Here is an 18,154-nt window from a genome sequence, read left to right on the forward strand (position 1 = left end):
TTCATACGGTGGCTAGCCAGATAACACGTCCGTGAAGCTTCTTGATCTCCCCGAATTGTTTCCACTCCTCTTGATGTTGGAAATTTGATACATTGATGATATGTAGAGGGGACTGCTTTCATTTGATAGATCCAGGGAGTACCAAGGATGATGTTGTAAGCTGCGGGTTTATCGAAGACAACGAAGTCCACGATCTTCGATACTTTTTTGGCAAGGACCGGTAGCTTGATTGTCCCGAGAGACATGGCTGATTCACTTGTGAATGCAACTAATGGAGACGGAGGCCCCACTATGTCTGCTCGGCTGATTCCCATTCTTTCTAAAGTACTTAAAAAGATCAGGTCGACCGAACTGCCTGTATCTATAAGGATCCTTGATACTTCGAAGTTAGCAACGTCAAGGGTAATGACTAGAGCATCATCATGCGGTCTTTCGAGGTACCGCGTTTCTTCTTTATTAAATGATATCGATGCACCTTGAAAATCGATTTCCTCGCTTAAGCTTGCTTTGAGTAGGATATTTCGTCTATGTTTCTTGATGGAACTTATCGAATCTCCGCAAAACTTGGAACCTCCTAGAATCACATTGATCTTACCCTTCAAACTCCTTGGTTCTTCCTCGTTGGATAACCTTGGTCTTTTGGAATCTTGATCTTTGGAGTTTTCCTTCGCTTCGTGGTATTCCTTCACAAAATCTTTTATATCGAATTTGGAAAGATCTCCACTGGCCCAAAGCTCTGCGAGGTGCTTTTTAAGAATGCTGCAATCCTTGGTTAAATGCCCGGTTACTTTATGAATATCGCAATATAGACTTTCATCACGGACCCAAGTGTTTGATCTTCCTTTCCCTTGGAATTGCTTTCCGACGGTACTGTTGAAGGGTTGCGACCCAAATTTCCTTGGTCCTTTGTTCTCCCTAGGCTCGAACTTCTTGGTAGGGACGGTGATTGCCGGCTTTTCTTGTTTGTTCCTTTTGGCAAAACTTTCTTTTTCGTCCTCTACCTCCATCCAGTTGTTCGCGCGGAAGAGTGCATCCTGAATTGTGTCTGGTTTATGAAGTATTAAGTCTTCTTTAAACCTTGAATCATGTCGCAATCCTTTTCGTAGGGCAGATAAAGCTGATTGCTGTGAGATTCTTGGGAGTTTTGACAGCACTCCTTTGAACTTGGTGATGAAAACTCGAAGTGACTCACTTGACCCTTGCGACAAGTTCCAAAGATCGGCATCCGAAACGCTTTTATCCATAAGGATGGAATATTGCTTTAAGAACACGGCTGATAGTTCGTCGAAATTACTGATCGAACCCGGCTCTAATTGGGTGAACCACATTAGAGCTTGGCCACATAGATTCTCCGAAAAAAGCTTGCAGTAGCCTGCGTCTTCATCAGCTTCATCCAATTCGACTCTTCCAGCAGCGATCAGAAAAGCTGCGAGATAGCTTTTTGGATCCTCCAATCCGCTGTAAGGGTCCAACTTGAGTTTTCGGGAGTCTTTGATCCTCAAACTTGCAATTCGCAAGATGAAAGGTGTTCGCCTAGCTTCTTCGATGACTCGATTGATGTCTGGCTCCGAACTTGTAGCTTGATGAAATTTCGATTTCATTTCTTTTAATTCCTGGCTAACCTTCCTCATGGTCTCGAACTGGTCGAGGTTCTCCTGCTCGTATTGAGCTGCAAGTTGTTCTTCATCTCCAAGCTGTGTCTCTTCTTCCCACGTCTGAACTACATTATTAGTAGCACCGGGAGTTGTTTGTCCGCTGGTTTCATTTCGTGCAGCGGAACTTGGCGAGTTGTATATCCCTCTTCGGATTCCCACAAGGTTTCCTGCACTTAAAGAGCGAACACGAGTTTGTATAGTATTGACGTTTTGACTAAGAGATACCTGGGATGTTTGCAACGTATCGACGACCTTTTCCACATCCGAGAACTTTTGTGATATGTCCGACATGGTTTGCTACATAGCTTTGAGGGTTTCAGCCAATGATGTCTCAACGGTGTCTCCTCTGGACATTGTTGCTTATCTCGGAAGTGTAATAAAGAAAAATCTGACCACTCAAGAATCCTAATCTCCCCACAGGCGGCGCCAAAATGTGGATGTCGGATTCACACACTCAAGTATTTTATTACGTAGGAAAGGTTATTCTTGAGGGACAAAAATGAATACGGAAAAAGTTATAAATTGCTACGAAAATTGCTATAGTATTTTTTTCTTCCGAGGAAGATTCCTTTACATGGCCATTGGCCTTTATATTTATACATAGAGAATCAACATTAAAATGAATAATTAAGTACAATTACTCCCTCTTAAATGTGTCCGTTTTGATTCTTTGACTTTAATGCTCAACGTTTGAATTTGAGTTGACTCTGATCTTCATGGGCCTCGCCTTTTTGGCCCAATTGTCCTTGAACCGACTTACCCGTGTTTTCTACACCGAACTCATGTCATGGTACAGTCACTTCGGATTCTCGAAGTGGTGACAAACACTTCGACCGTTCCTTCGGCTCATGGGTCCAATGGGCTTTATCCTCTATGGACCATTATCTTGACTACGTGGCAATCTTTGGTTGGTCTCGGACTTATGGTGCGGGATCCGACTCCAACAAAGTTGAAGACGCGTGACTGTACCCGGATTTGCCCGTCTTATCATGTATAGGTAAGAAGGCAGTTCTTCAAAACTACTCTCAGGAGTTCCCTGATCGATCTGCCTTGCATACAGGAGCGTCCTATGTGATTTCCAATAACCCATCTGTTGACACCAACATATCGTAACTATAAGTCAGCCGTAATATATATAACTCAGCCAGAATGTAAACATAAGTCAGCCGTAATATATATAAGTCAGCCACAATGTAAACATAAGTCAGCCTAATATATATAAGTCGTAAACTATAAGTCAGCCGAAATGTATTGATAAATCAGCCGAGATGAGAAAAAGTCAGTCGTATAGTGATCAATAGGTCAGCCGCCACAAAGTAATTACCTTTATTCTAAAATGCTTATTGATAATTACTCCGACTGATTTAGGTTTAACATCCGGACCAACGTCACCAAGAAAGTCCCTGTAAAGAACTCCCAAAACATCAGGTGTTGCTTGTCGGGATCGATTAGAACGGTCCGTCACAGAACATGTGTGTTCCGAATCGTATATACAAACATAAAAATGTGGCTCATCCCCTTGTGTAGATGCACAAACTCTCCATCGACATTCATCAACCCAGCAAACAATATTCACTACGGTCGGATTTGATACTGGTACATTAAAATCAAATACATCCCTTACCGCAAGAAGTTTGAGTCGATACACCAAATCTTCTTTGCTCCGGTATCGTTGACCTACAGTGAGGTTTAGCGAAGACAACTCCAACCTTAAAGCCTCCGAGTTCCCAGCCGATCCGGCCATTTCAATGTTCTGAGGTTTCTTCTTAGGAGGCAGAGACGGTGAATCTTCGTCTTTCTTCTGAGGCTCGCCGTATACAGTAAAGTTATCATCATCAGATAAGGCACCATCGGAGTCGTCGAAAACATCAAATCGGCTTGAAAATTCATCATCTTCTTCTTCGTCATCTGCTTCTTGGTCACCTGCTTCTTGGTCACCTGCTTCTTCGTCTTGATTTTCACTATAATCATAACAGAAACCTTCAAATCCACCATCGGGAACTTCGTATCTAGATTCTAATTTTGAGCCAGAACTGGATGGCCGTTTCATCCTTCCTCTCGATCCGTCCTTCCGACTAATTTCCATATACTCTTTCACCGTAAATTCCACACAGAGACGTAGTTGATCGATTTTCCGTAGGCTTAAAAAACATTGCAACTATCGATCATTGGAGACATAAACTGGTGGAGTATCAAGCGACATATTTTTCATAGCCTTCTTCGAGAACATGTAGCTCAGCTTGAACTGATGGCTCAACTCATTCAATCTGTAGTCATCGAGCATCAACTTCACAAGCTTGTCGTTCGTTGTTTCCGCATCTATCTGCACAACTCTACACCCTTTATCGTCGGTGTTAAATACGTATTTGTGTTTCTTTACCCAATTACCGGAAACAACCATTACCGGGACCGGATCAGTCATATCGGGGTAAGGAAGAACGAAAATGAAGAAGTAAGACGATGACGAGTCGAGTGAAAATTAAGTTCCAGAGATGTGAAAAAACACAGGTGAAGATCGACACAATGAAGAAGAAGATGAGTAGTAGAAAAGACCTTTCGTATTTCCTTTGATGATGATGACATGGAATGATGACATGGAATGTTGCATCCGACGTCATTTTTTTAATTGATGAAGTGGCAAGTAAGCCACCAAACGAAAATGTTAATCAACCGAATTAAACCAGCCATCAAACAAAACTTTAACTCAGTCGCAACATGCATACTATTACAGTAATTAAAAATCGAAAAAAATGCAGCCAAATTCAGCCGTTTAATGTCGTAACTCAACCGAAAATCTTTAACTCAGCCGTATCGTTTGATAAGTCGGCCGTAATTGCAAGCTATTCTAGTAATTAATCTTTCGCTACTAAGTCAGCCGTAATTGGGCCGAGTTTTCCATTAACTCAGCTCATTACGGCTGATTTATGACACTAGAGGCTAAATCAGCCGTAACGACATCACATAACTAGGCCGTCTTTGATAACTCAGCCAACCGGAAAAAGTTAACTCAGCCGTGTCGAAGCAATAACTCAGCCAAAATTTTGACAAATCAACCTACGGGTGAAATCTCAGCCGTAACTTAGGCTTGGTTATGCTCGAAAGTCAGCCATTTTCTCATAATTCAGACCGACTTCATTAACTCAGCCGTAACTAATGTCTGAGTTATACTCGTAAGTCAGCCGTTTGCTCATAACTCAGTCATTTTCCATAAATCAGCCGCTACTAACCGTAACTCAGCCGTCACTGCCGCTGTATCGCTTTACGGCTGAGTTCATTAATACACGTCAGCGATTTCTGACGTGGCGACGCGGCTTTGCTGACATGGCAGTGGCATTCTTTGTAATTACGTTTTTTCCTGTAACGTTTAACAGGGGCACGCTGGGTATAAAAAATAGACCCGAAATATAATAGTAATAAAAAGAAGATCTGTATGTATCTGATAATTTCATATAAAATGTTATACATCTGAGTAAAGTTCCCTAGTTTTATTAGCATTTTGAAAATACAAACAGAAACCCACTAAAGTAGCATTTTGAAAATACAAACAGAAACCCACTAAAGTTCAAACGAGTAGAAAAATGTTATATCAAATGATAGGAAATAGAAATGATATAATAAACTGCCCATGGAATTAATGAAAAAGCAGGGTAGATTTATTATATGTAACATCTACTAATCAATTAACTAGTTCTTTATTTCTTTAATTGTTTGTAGAAGTAATACAAGTAAATTTTGTTTTTTTCTTTGTATATAGCATTCTTGTACGAAATTTCTAAATAAGTATTACGCACTAGAAAACAACCATAATTCAAAGCTGCTTTTGGCAAGACACACATGATCTTGCCATTCAATAGTAATTACTAAATGCATTGAACTACATATGTTGCATTACTACTAGAGATTCTTTTAGAAATACCCTTTTGTGAATACTTTTATAAGTTTTAAAAAATATCCCTTATTAAATATAAGGTTTATAAAGCAGTTCTAACTTGGTCATCGCTTATATGCCCTTTCAGCGAGCAGGTTTGGACGTTGATTCAATCACACCTTCACTTATCCCCTTGTGGTTTTTATACTTGGTCATCGGCGCTTATTGCCTAGACAATGATGAAAAAAGTCTATTCCCCACCAATTCTTCGGAAGCTTGCGTGCCAAGCAGCTATGTACCACCTCTAGAAGCTAAGGAATAATATTATTCATAACCTGGTCTCTGCCACACTAACTGCAGTTTTCAAAAACATTGAGAAGGAACTGCGTAATACCATCACGGCCAGAAAGAACCAGAGGCAATTCAGGAATTTGATGGCGCTTTGGATTAGATAATCGTGTTGATTGACACTCAATAAACTTTGTAATCCTTTTACTTTATTCTTTTTTTTGGCAAGATTACAATCTTCTAGGTTAAGCTCTTTTGTAAAACCTAAAACTTTCATTTTATATAATATTCACATTCCTATATAAAAATAAGCACTTCTAGATGGTAACTACTAATCGGAGGTTCGTTAGTATTTATAAGCTATTTTATAAGGTTTTACAAGGTATTTATAAAGTTTAAAAATGTACTAGGTGATCACCCGCGCTACGCTGCGGGTTTTCTCCGTTTTTTTATTTTGTTTTATTAAATATTATACTTTGATAAATATAATTTTTAATTATCTAATTATTTAATCATATAATGGACAACTACCGTTAATATTAAAGTACATTTTCTAGTAACATTCTCATCAACAATGCATCACACACACAATCCTTAAACAATTTTTGTCATAAACTAATTTTATCGATGATAATGTTGGGATTATAGAATCTCAAAAATTTGATGATTTTACGTACTCATCACCCTCAGTGATAACTTACTCAAACCATTAGCTAATCCACTACACTATTATCCACTCATACTTTCAGTTAAGATTACAAAAATTAGTAAAAAAAACTTTAGAATATGAGAAAACCAATAAAATAATTTCATTGGAAAAAAAATTATAATAATAAAATAATTTAGTATTAATATAATTAATTCAATATGTAAAATCAAATAATAAATATACTATTAACCTATGAAATAGAAGATGTAAAGTTTACATTAATTATTTAGTGGACACATGGCAAATGCTATAGTGATGATGTGTCAACCATATGGAGAAAGTTGGCCAATTTTCATGAGGGTTTGCATCTTTTGGAGGATTCAATCATTGGTGAAGACGAAAATGGGTGTTTTCAGGGTAAAATCTCGTTAAATCTAGCCAGAGTTCTTACTTCTCCTGCTTACAATTTAGCGCATTGATGTTTTCCGTTTTCTAATTTCGGCAAATCTGTTCAGAATTTTGTACTTGCAGCTTCACTAGTATCAAATAGTCGGAAGAGCTCTCCCGACGGAGAAGGATGAGCAGCAAAGATTTACAGGATGATGCTCTGGGCGACGAACGTGGTTCTTGCCAAATCCAAGTTCTGGTTAGTATAATTTTATTTTACGTACTCATCACCCTCAGTTTATAACTTACTCAAACCATTAGCTAATCCACTACACTATTATCCACTCATACTTTCAGTTAAGATTACAAAAATTAGTGAAAAAAACTTTAGAATATGAGAAAACCAATAAAATAATTTCATTGGAAAAAAACTTAAGTGAAAAAAACTTTAGAATATGAGAAAACCAATAAAATAATTTAATTGGAAAAAACTTATAATAACAAAATAGTTTAGTATTAGTATAATTAATTCAATATGTAAAATTAAATAATAAATATACTATTAACCTATGAAATAGAAGAAGTAAAGTTTACATTAATTATTTAGTGGACACATGGCAAATGCTAAAGTGATGATGTGTCAACCATATGGAGAGAGTTAGCCAACTTTCATAAATATGATTTATAAGGTTATACAAAAAGTTTATAAAATATTTATAAGGTATTAGATATTTACAATGTTGTACACACGTATAGAAATAGGTTATGTATACTTTTATAAGGTTATACACGTATTTGGATATATTTCAGATTTTTAAAGATATTTTGTTAAAGTTTTAGAGAAAAAACATTTTTGAAAATTGATATTGAAAATGAAAAACTTTTTAAAATTTCCCCTTCAACTAAAAACCAATAATATTTAGTTAACAATTTGTACGTAAGTTTGTAACCACAAGACACAAAGTCTCGTTGCCAAATTTTTGCTGGCCTTCCATTGTTATCTTTTTTGTTGTCTTTTCCCTTTGAATTCTGGCCTGGACCATATGAGAACATTCCTTAAGCCTAACCCATTAACTTTTATCTGAACCCAACACAAAATGTAAACAGACATCAAGTTCGTTTCACACAGACCAACCTAAAATGTATCTAGAGCCTAACTAAAATTATGGGTAATATTAAAAAATTAGAAGTTTTGAGAAAAATTAAGTAAGTAGTCATGAATTTTTTTTTTTATTAGAAAATGACTATGGATCCATGTTTCAGAATGAGTGAATTGACAAAATTACCATTCTTTTGTTTTGGAGTTGGATAAAATGAGAGAAAGATTCGATGGCGAAGACGGAAAGAAGTTAATTTTTGTGAGTTTTTGGAAAATAGCATGTAACGTTTCAATTTAATATATTATATTATATTTAATAACATGTTATTTGTAAAAACACAATATGTTTTACAAAAAGCATGTTAATGGATAAAATTGAATTGAATAGCGTTTAACATATAAAAATAATATGTTACAACTTACATTGAAGTAAATAGCATGTCATTTGGAAAGAAATAATACTCCCTCTATTTCAAATTAAATTATAAGATGTTTTAGTTAAAAGAATATAGTGTAAGAAAATTGTTTTTCTTTTTAAAACTATCATTTAATATTTAAATTTTAAAAAATCAACCAATTACAAAAGAGACTAGAGAATATAAATAGTTAAAAATGTTAATTACATTTAATATGTGCATTAAAAATTGTAAAACTTCTTATATTTTAAAACAAAAAAAAATCCCTAAAACATCTTTCAATTTGAAACTGAGGGAGTATATTTTATTAAAAAACTTGTGTTAACAGTGGAAAGGAAATAGGAAGATTCCCAACGATGTAGAAAAAATGGGATTTGTGGAACGGGTGAAGAAGGTTGGTAAGCTTACGTCGGAGATATTCGCTGGTTGTGGTGGTGGAGGATGTGGTGGGTGTGGTGGTGGAGGAAAGATAGATGAGTGGTCCTTTGTTCTGATGTCTTTACGCATTCGTTGGAAGTTTTTCACTATGGAATCATCTGAATGTTTTGTGTAATTTTGGAAAATAACATGTAATATATAAAATGCATATATAGATATAAGCATAATTGCAAATGAAGATTTATTGTCTTTTTATGCATATTCCCTAAAATTATACATGTATCACACTTTTTTTTTTTTTGATAACTAAAATGTAAGAAGAGCCATTTATCATTTTACTGTGCCTACAGGGCCGGCTCAAGTTATTCGTGGGCCCTTGGACAAATAAAATAACTAAAGTTAATAAATACAAATTTTCTAGGTTATTAAGGATAAATAATATTTTTTGGACCCCTAAACTTAACATTTTTCAAAACATAGACCCTCTAATTTAGTAAAAAATTTTGCTCAAAATTTATGGACCCTTGGGCCCACGCCCCATTGCCCTCCCTCTTAAGCCGGCACTGCTGCCTACTAAAATAAATATATTTAAAATTCGATAATTAAGGTATCCATTTTGTTTGTTTTTTTTTTAAAACTCATTGTAATGTTTGTGCTTTTAGAATCACACGTTCAAAACTTCTTAAAATTCAAAAGAAATAAGGACACAAAAAACTAAGAACACAGAGAATAGAAGACATGAACCTCACGCCATTGAACTTGAACTGTCGTCATCATAGTCGTCATCCCTGTCGGCGTCATCAGAATCAGAATCAGAATAACATTCGAGAAACCAGATGTTATCAAATAGAAAATCAGCAGTTGAGTCATAGGGGCGTCGCAAAACTCTGATCCTCTCTGAACATCGCTTCTCGATATCCTCCACAAGGTTGATGTTGAAACACTTGCGTAAATCAAGATGTTCCACGTGCGGACAACCGTCAAGAATGGCGTTCAAGCCTGTGTTGTTTATTTCGTTCCCAAAAAGCTGGATGTGGCGTAGATTGGGCATGCTTTCTGCAATTACTATGGCATTAATATTAGGTCTAAACAAAAAACAATCAATTCCAGGGCTGCGGTTTAGCTTCAATGTCTTCAGATTAGGACAAGACTGGCCTACAACTCTCAGAGACTCTCCTAAAAATGCGCAGAATGAAACATCAAGGTCTTCAAGCAATGGTAGTTTCACAACTGCTTCCGTGACTCCCTCATCTGTTATTTGATTGCACATTGCAAGTCTAAGGCTTCTCAGATTACTTGACCTGCAAGCAAGTCATGTGTAAAAGTTACAGACAGAATTTAAGATAAAGATGTAAAAGATCTATTTTTATAGCACCCGGAAAAAACCTAAAGCCAAACATCTAGAGTTCAGAAGCTGGACCAACTAATTCTTGGGCCATATGATAGTTTTCTCAAAATAATAATACTAGTGGCTTTTTTCTATAATAATTTTTTTTTTTTCTAAAGTGAGCCCCATCACAATAGAATTTTTTTATAAATAAAGGTGAGAGCTTCATTATATTGTTTCATGTCAATGTGCTCAAGTCGGATCAATGTGCTCAAGTCGGGTTCTGTTGTTCAGAAGCACAACAATCCTAAATACATGTACATTTTTCTAGTCCAGAATGAAATAAAAGCTAAACAATAACAGTCTCAAAACATGCACATTCAATGAAATAAAAGCTAAACAATAACAGTCTCAAAACATGCACATTCAATTCAATCTTATAGAGTACGCTTCATCAACAAAATTTATTTCTAACTTGCATTGCGTACATGTTCACAAGTAACTCAATGTCCAAACTCCAAAGTGCATTCATCGGAGAATCAATATAAGGAAAGAAACAAGACAAATCTACATAACAAGAGTGTCACAAAATCCTTCACAAACAATCATAAGCTAACAATATTAAATATTTTAACGTGCTTTTGAGTCACAGAGAAAGAGAGAGATGAAGAGACAGAACCTATCAGCGATGTAATTGAGGAGATCATCAGTACCGAAGTGCCAAATATCGATCTCAACCAAACCACCTTGACTACGATCAACTGCGTGACGACACATGCTCTCGAAGTCATATATCATGCTTCCCATGTCTCCGAGGTAGTGCATGTCAATCTTTCGCCACATCAAGGGGTCTAAACTGACGCGACGCCACGATGTGCACACTTTCTGAGCATTTTCAAGAATATCAATCGCACCAAGCCGATTCAGTATCGAAAACGTCAACTCCGATGGAAGCTCCGCCCAGTTTCTCGGCTCTTCGTCTTTCATCAGTGAAGGCACAGAAGAGGAAGCCATTTTTTGATTTTTTGATAATGTTGAAGAGGAAGCCATTTTTGAGAAAAGAGATATGCCGAAGTGAAGTAGTAGTAGTCTTTGGACCTTTCGGCTTCTATCTCCAATTTATACTTTTGTCCTTCAAGTTTAATGTAATTATAAAATGATGTTAAGGATATATATATACTATCTTAAAATATATATATATACACACACGTTAATAAACGGAAGATTAATGGACAGAAAAAAATTCTAAATGGAAGATGGAACATAGTTTATTTCAACGCCTAGATTTCTTTTTCTTTAACATAAGAAAAAAAAATGCCTAGATTTTAAAAATGCAAGAAAAACGTTTGACCTAAATCTACACATAATATTTCTTAGAAACAACAATAACAAATTGACAGATATTACCAATTATTCAAAGAAAGAGGGACCAATATTAACAATAAAATTTAATACGTATACAATAAATGGAGAGGCCTCATTAGGATCAATGCTCGAATAAACAACAATATGGCTGAACCCTCAAACAAGGTTACTTCGGACATATCGCGAATTACAACCACCCAAGTGTTGCTTGATTTTCGGATGCAGCTAGCTTAGGCGTCTGGCGTTAGCTGAACTAATATGTATTGCAAGTTATAATACTACATGCGTTCATCTACATGTTCACTAATCAAATATGAAAAATAATTACTTTTAGGTTTAGGTGGTTGGAAGATTATAAATATTAATTAATTTTGCAAATTAAGTTTATGTATCGATAGTTCCATATACTGTCTACAAATATATGATTTTTTAATTCAAAATCTTGATCGATTTTCCTTAATAGCTAATACCATTATTTAGTTGTTTAGAAGTAATTCAAATTAAATTACATCTTGTTTTCAGTTTGCCGGAAATCTTTCGCACAACAACAAATTAATGTTGCCATTACCTCTAGGACTGGTTTGGCAGAAGCCAATGGTCTCCAGTGGGAAGTCAGTTACGTTAGTCCACTCTCATTCTTAGACCATATGCAACAGAATAACTTATAGGATAGATCTTAGAATATAAAAATTATTAAAATAATATTCTTTTTTTTTTTTTCCAACAAAAATTAATCATTAACCAACAAATGACCCTAGAACTAGTATTAGAACAGATCTTGATGAAGACCACAATTCAGCTTGCTCTTCTACTGTTTGAATATTTTCAATTTTTTAATACCTAAGATCACTACATCAGTTGTCCCGATAAATATGCCCTTACAATATATGCAGTTAGGTATAACACGGTCCATTGTAGACACATAGTCCATGATGATTACATTCTCTCTTACATCTACGAATAACATTTAAACAATAATTTAGAAAGAAAGAAATATGATTCTTGATTTTAAATGTGATAAAAAAAACAGAGTATTATTACCTTTTGAGTAAGTAGGAGAAAACGTATAATGATTACAAATTGAAGCCACAAGCCAGGGTTAATATTGTAGTGATTTCCCTTAACTTAAGAAAAAGAGCATCGTATAGATACGAGAGCGAGAGAGCCAGGGTTAATATTGAAATTTTTAGTTTATTGTTTTCGATCATTGATACCATAAAATGATTTATCCGTTGCCTCTACGATATCTGACATTCATAATTATGAAAATAGCTGATTCTACATAAAATTAAAGCTTGGAAAACACTATAAATTTTTAAAAAGAATTAAAATGCTGGAAAAAACTGATATAATTAATGACCATCGAAATAAAGAAAATTATCAAAATACAAATAACAAATAACAAACAACTAAATTTCACGCTGCAATATCCTAGTTCTACGTTTTTTTTGTTGTTGATAATCCTAGTTCTACGGTGCATCGTCTATGGTTCTAAACTACTACTTTATTGAAGTAAAGACCACTAATAATTAGCCAACAATTTGTATGTAAGTTTTTAACTCACATTATCAAATTTTTGCTGGGCTTCGTGACGTCCACAATTAACTATTTTTTTTTCCCATTAAAATTTATATGATACCCACAACTATTTCCTCAACGGCCTGGAACATAAGAGAACATTCCTTAGGCCTAACTTATTAACTTTTATCTGAACCCAACACAAAATGTAACCAGAGCGCAGAGCCCATTTTTTGGAAACTCAAGAAAGAAAAAAAAAAAAAAAAAGGAGTTCTTAAGTCACATCCACACGCGACGCGATTAAACTTAACAAGACCGGCAAAACAACCTGTCTCTGCATTGTTTATTCACAAAGAGTCAACATCTAGTCCAAATAATAGTAACTTGAACATGGACAAGAGAACTCATGCATATATGTTCAACATCACTGTCGTAGCAACCATATGGCTCGTTGAAGTCATCATAATCTGAACAATTGGGGGGATAACTGGTGTCTTCAAATGGGAAATCAGCAGTTAAGTCATGGGGGCGTCTTAAAACTCTAATCCTCTCAGAAAATCACTTCTTGAGTACCCCGACAAGCTTGATGTTGAAACATCTGCGTAAATGAAGGTGTTCCAGGTGGGGACATCCGTCAAGAATGGCGTTCAAGCCCGTGTTGTTTAGTCCATTCCCAAAAAGCTGTAGATTGTGTAGCTCAGGCATACTTTCTGCAATTGCTATGGCGATATTATTAGGCTCACAATAAAAAAAGCCGATTGCAGGGCTGCGGTTTAGCTTCAATGTTTTCAGATTTGGACAAGACGGGCCTACAACTCTCAGAGACTCTCCAGAAAATCCGCAGTATGAAACATCTAGGTCTTCAAGCAATGGTAGTTTCACAACTGCTTTCGCAACGCCATCATTTGTTATTTGAATGCACATTGCAAGTCTAATGCTTCTTAGACTACTTGATCAGCAAGTAATCGTGTGTAAAAGTTTAAAACATAACCTAAGATAAAGATGCAAATGATTTATATATATAGCACAATAATAAAACCTGAAGCTAAACATTTAAACTTCAGAATCATAACAATCCTAAAAACATGTAAATGTTTTCTAGTCCAAAATGGACTAACAGCTAAACAATAACAGTCTCAAACCTGAAAACTAAACACATTCAATTCAACCCTCTTCGAAGTGACTCAATGTCCAGAAAAGTGCATTCATCACAGAACCAATAAAAGGAAAGAGACAAAACAAATCTAGATAACAAGTGAAGCAATAAGTCTGTTGGTTTGAATTAGTAGTTGCTAGTTGTTGATTTAGTCAATTTGAATAAGTCTTGTGTTCTTGAGATGTAGGAAACAAGTACAAGTTGTTGCAGTTTTTTTGGATCTAGTTGTTTAGTGCTTTTGTTTATTTAAGAGACAAAGCATTCTCTGTTTTTCAATAAGAGAAAACGAGCATTTCAGATTTCTTGGTGTAATGTTCTGGTTCACAATTAACAACAAGAGTTTGACACAAAATACTTCAAAAACAATCATAAGCTAACAATAATTTTCCTGCTCTTGAGTCACATGGAGAGAGAGAGAGATAAAGAGACAAAACCTAGCAGCGACGTAATTGAGAAGATAATCAGTACCAAAATTCGAAATATTGATCTCAACTAAGGCCATGTTCTTTTCTCTATCGCAGGACCGAAGTTAGCGATACCGGAAAAAACACTGAATTTTTGTTAGTAAGTGTCGCTAAAACTAACCCAGCGACATATTAAAAAAGGCGACGGCAGTAATTTTGGAAAATTTGGTGTCGCCGGTGAACGCTGGTTTTTCCAGCGACTCCATCTCCGATCGTTTTTGTCTTTATTAAACTAAAGCTGCCGCTGGTTTTCTCTACATGGGCCTATTCTCTAAGTAAAGTATTTGGGTCTTTTATTTTGTTTTTGTCGCTATCGCTAGTTCAGGGACTAAGAAAAGAACACGGCCTAAACCACCTTGGCTACGATCAACTGCGTGACGACACATGATCTCGAGGTCATACTTCGGGATTCCAAATTCTATGGGGTTGTACATGTCAATCTTTTGCCACATGGAAGGGTCTTTGCTGACGCGACGCCATGATATGCACACTTTTTGAGCGTTTTACAGTATCAATATATCACGTCAAGCCGATTCATTATTGAAGATGTCAACTCCGACGGAAGCTCCGCCCCATTTCTCGTCTCTTCCTCTTTCATCAACGAAGGCACGGAAGAGGAAGCTATATATTTTTGATAGTACAAAATGTTGAAGTGAGGAAATGAATAAAAATGTCAAAGTAGTTGTCTTAGACCTTTTGGCTTACGTCTCTAATTTATGACTTCGTCCTCGTAGTTCTAAACTTTATTATATATGCTAATATTACTTATATTAAATTTGAATATGAATAGTGTAAATCTACTGTTTTTCTTTTCATTCTTGATTCTAATTCATTCAAGTTATTTCTATGTTAACAAATATATATATAGAGTTAATAGTATATGTGTAATGTGTGATAACTTGTTTAGAATTTTCTCAAACCATGTGGGCTGTTTGCATGATCTTTCATTGGGTATTACATTTTCTTGACTATTTTTAAAAACGTAAAATTTTCTTTTGAAGCAACAATGATCCTATTTTCTTTTGAAAATTCGTCGGAAATATTTGTTGGAAAATCGTCGGAAATATTCGTCGAAAGCCCGTCGGAAAGGTGTCGGAAATGTCCGTCAGAATAGCGACGGAAAATTGCCGACGATATCCCGACGGCATATTCCGACGCCATTCCGAGGAGATTCCTACAAACGACGCCGCAAGATCGAGTACGATTCCGACGATTTTCCGACCACAAATCGTCGGAAGTTCGTCAAAATATAATATAATAATATATTTAATAGTTTCCGACGAATTTCCGACAAATCGTATTTTTTTATTATTTTCCGATGAATTTCCGACGAAATATTATATTTTATTAAAAATATATATATATTTATATTTTTTATATTTTATTGTTAATTAATATAATTAATTAAATTAAATAATATTAATTTAATTTAATTGTAATAATTCAATAAAACAAACACAAATATTATATAAAAACATAATTAAAAAAAATAAAATTCACCACATAATATAAAAAACATAATTAAACATTAATAAGTTCTTAAACAACTAAAAATTATTACAAACGCGAATATTATATATTATCAAATAGATTGTCAACGTTATTTGTTTCATTTTCATTTCCGGGTTGATCTTGGCGAGAAGGCGGAACGAGGTCGGGATGAAGACGGGCCATCATATCCATCCAAAACTTACAATCTTTTAATTGACTCTTCAACTCTATTATTTCGGCTGCGTTTTCTTGACAATTCACGTGTGCATGTGAATATGACGAACTTCCGCCCATGTCTTCGTCAAACGGAATGGATCCATTCCGGAACCGAATCCAAATCTACGTCCTTTTTTAACTTCAACTTGCTATTATAATGAAAATGTTGTTAGGAAATAAAACATATTATCTAAATTATAATATTTTAATTACTATTACTTACCGATCGGAAAATATCGTTTTTTTCTGCTTGGGTGAGTTGATAATCATCAGGCGAGTCCGAATGTTGACTCAATTGTGTGAGTTTCTCTTTCTCCATCTCCCGACATCGACGAGCTATTGCCTCAGCTTTTTTATCAACAAATGTCCCGTCCGATTTCCGTTTGTGAGTCTCCTCCATGAATGTCACCATATCGGGATACTCACCGGTTTCGGGATTACGCTTGCATTTAAAATATTTATTAGTTAAAAATTTACAATAAAATTTATTATAATGCAAATTGAAATGTAAAAAATTTAAATTTTTATTTACCATTTTTTCCTTTTTCCGGACATATGGCATTGATCCACAAGTATGTTTAGCCATGCCATAGCCTCCGCGTTCACTCTTGCGATTTTGAGAATTAGTTTCACTACAGGATTTATTTTGCTCTTGTAACCAATATGCAATAAGCCCTTGCCAAACGTTTTCTCGCATCCATTTTGGCTTTTCTTTCCCGTTAAGCCATTTCTTTTTCCATCCATAAACATAATCCAATAAACGACTCCCACATATCTCCTCAAATTTTTCTTGTACTTCGGCCGTAAGACCATAATCCCAATAAAATTTTTGCTACAATGTTAAAAAATTTAAAATATATATATTTTTAGTGTTGTAAAATTTTAAAATTTAATTTTTTTAGCTAAAATTATAAACAAAGTAAATAAAGCATAAATTTTATTTAAATAAACTAACCGCAAATGCCTTAAACCAACGTTTCTTTGTGTCTCCGGAGACCGACGTAATATTCGGAGCGGGATCGGGGAAATCGCTCTCCATGATTTTCTTGATAATCTTTGTGAATCCTTTATCGAATCTATACCTATAATTACCAAATTATTTAATTGAGATTATCTACGTAAAACTATAAATTAAATAATACAATTTCTTACCAAGTTGTTCCGTTCATACGGCTTGGGTCGATCTTTTTCAATTTATCTCAACCCGGAGCACGGAGTAATTGGTCTAGCGTCATAGAATCGAGTGGATTTGCATCATCATTCCGTGTAGGCATCGCCAATGGTTCCGTCTCCGGAACTTCCGTGTCCTCCATGGGAAAATCATCCGGTGGTTGGGTTTCGGAACCAAAATTTTGCCCAAGATTCAAATCCGGAGCAAACCCACGTTCATTACAATACGCCATATATCCACTCCACGATCCATTATCCATCTCCTTAATCAAATAAAAAATTTATAATTAGTCTTTTGAATTTTATAAACAAAATTATGAAGAAAATAAAACTAAACATCTTACATTAACGTTTGTTTATCACAGAGAGATAAGAAACTTGTAGAGAGATTTTATAGTTTTTATAGAGTGAGAAGTGTGTAAGAGGTAAAAATCTGTGAGTCGTATATATATAACAATTTCCGACGACCATATTTGTCGGAAATTCGTCGGAAACAATGCAGCGGGAATTTCAAACCAATTAACTTTCCCTCTACATTTACGAGATTCGCGAGATTTAATGTCCAATTTCCGACAAATATGGTCGTCGGAAATTCCGTCGGAGATTGGGCATTAAATTTATTGCCGTTTACTTTTCCCGGGCGTCAGAGAAATTAATGTAACTAATTCCGACGAATTTTCTGACGAAATTTAAAAATTTGTCGGAAC

General features: G+C 35.3%; 2 protein-coding genes and 1 pseudogene across 2 annotated transcripts; all 3 read right to left on the reverse strand.

The window, feature by feature from the left end:
- Positions 1–9,384: 9,384 nt before the first annotated feature.
- LOC9299330 (putative F-box/LRR-repeat protein 23) lies at positions 9,385–10,137 on the reverse strand. Its single transcript, XM_021021136.1, has one exon. The coding sequence runs from the start codon at positions 10,008–10,010 to the stop codon at positions 9,486–9,488; it is 525 nt and encodes a 174-aa protein (XP_020876795.1). The 5' UTR covers positions 10,011–10,137; the 3' UTR covers positions 9,385–9,485.
- Positions 10,138–10,455: 318 nt separating this feature from the next.
- On the reverse strand, positions 10,456–11,276 carry LOC110227297 (F-box protein SKIP19-like). Its single transcript, XM_021021143.1, has one exon. The coding sequence runs from the start codon at positions 11,115–11,117 to the stop codon at positions 10,698–10,700; it is 420 nt and encodes a 139-aa protein (XP_020876802.1). The 5' UTR covers positions 11,118–11,276; the 3' UTR covers positions 10,456–10,697.
- A 1,965-nt stretch (positions 11,277–13,241) lies between these two features.
- On the reverse strand, positions 13,242–14,608 carry LOC9299331 (annotated as a pseudogene).
- Positions 14,609–18,154: the final 3,546 nt, after the last annotated feature.

This window comes from Arabidopsis lyrata (assembly GCF_000004255.2).
Source record: "Arabidopsis lyrata subsp. lyrata unplaced genomic scaffold ARALYscaffold_9, whole genome shotgun sequence".
Lineage (NCBI taxonomy): Eukaryota > Viridiplantae > Streptophyta > Magnoliopsida > Brassicales > Brassicaceae > Arabidopsis > Arabidopsis lyrata.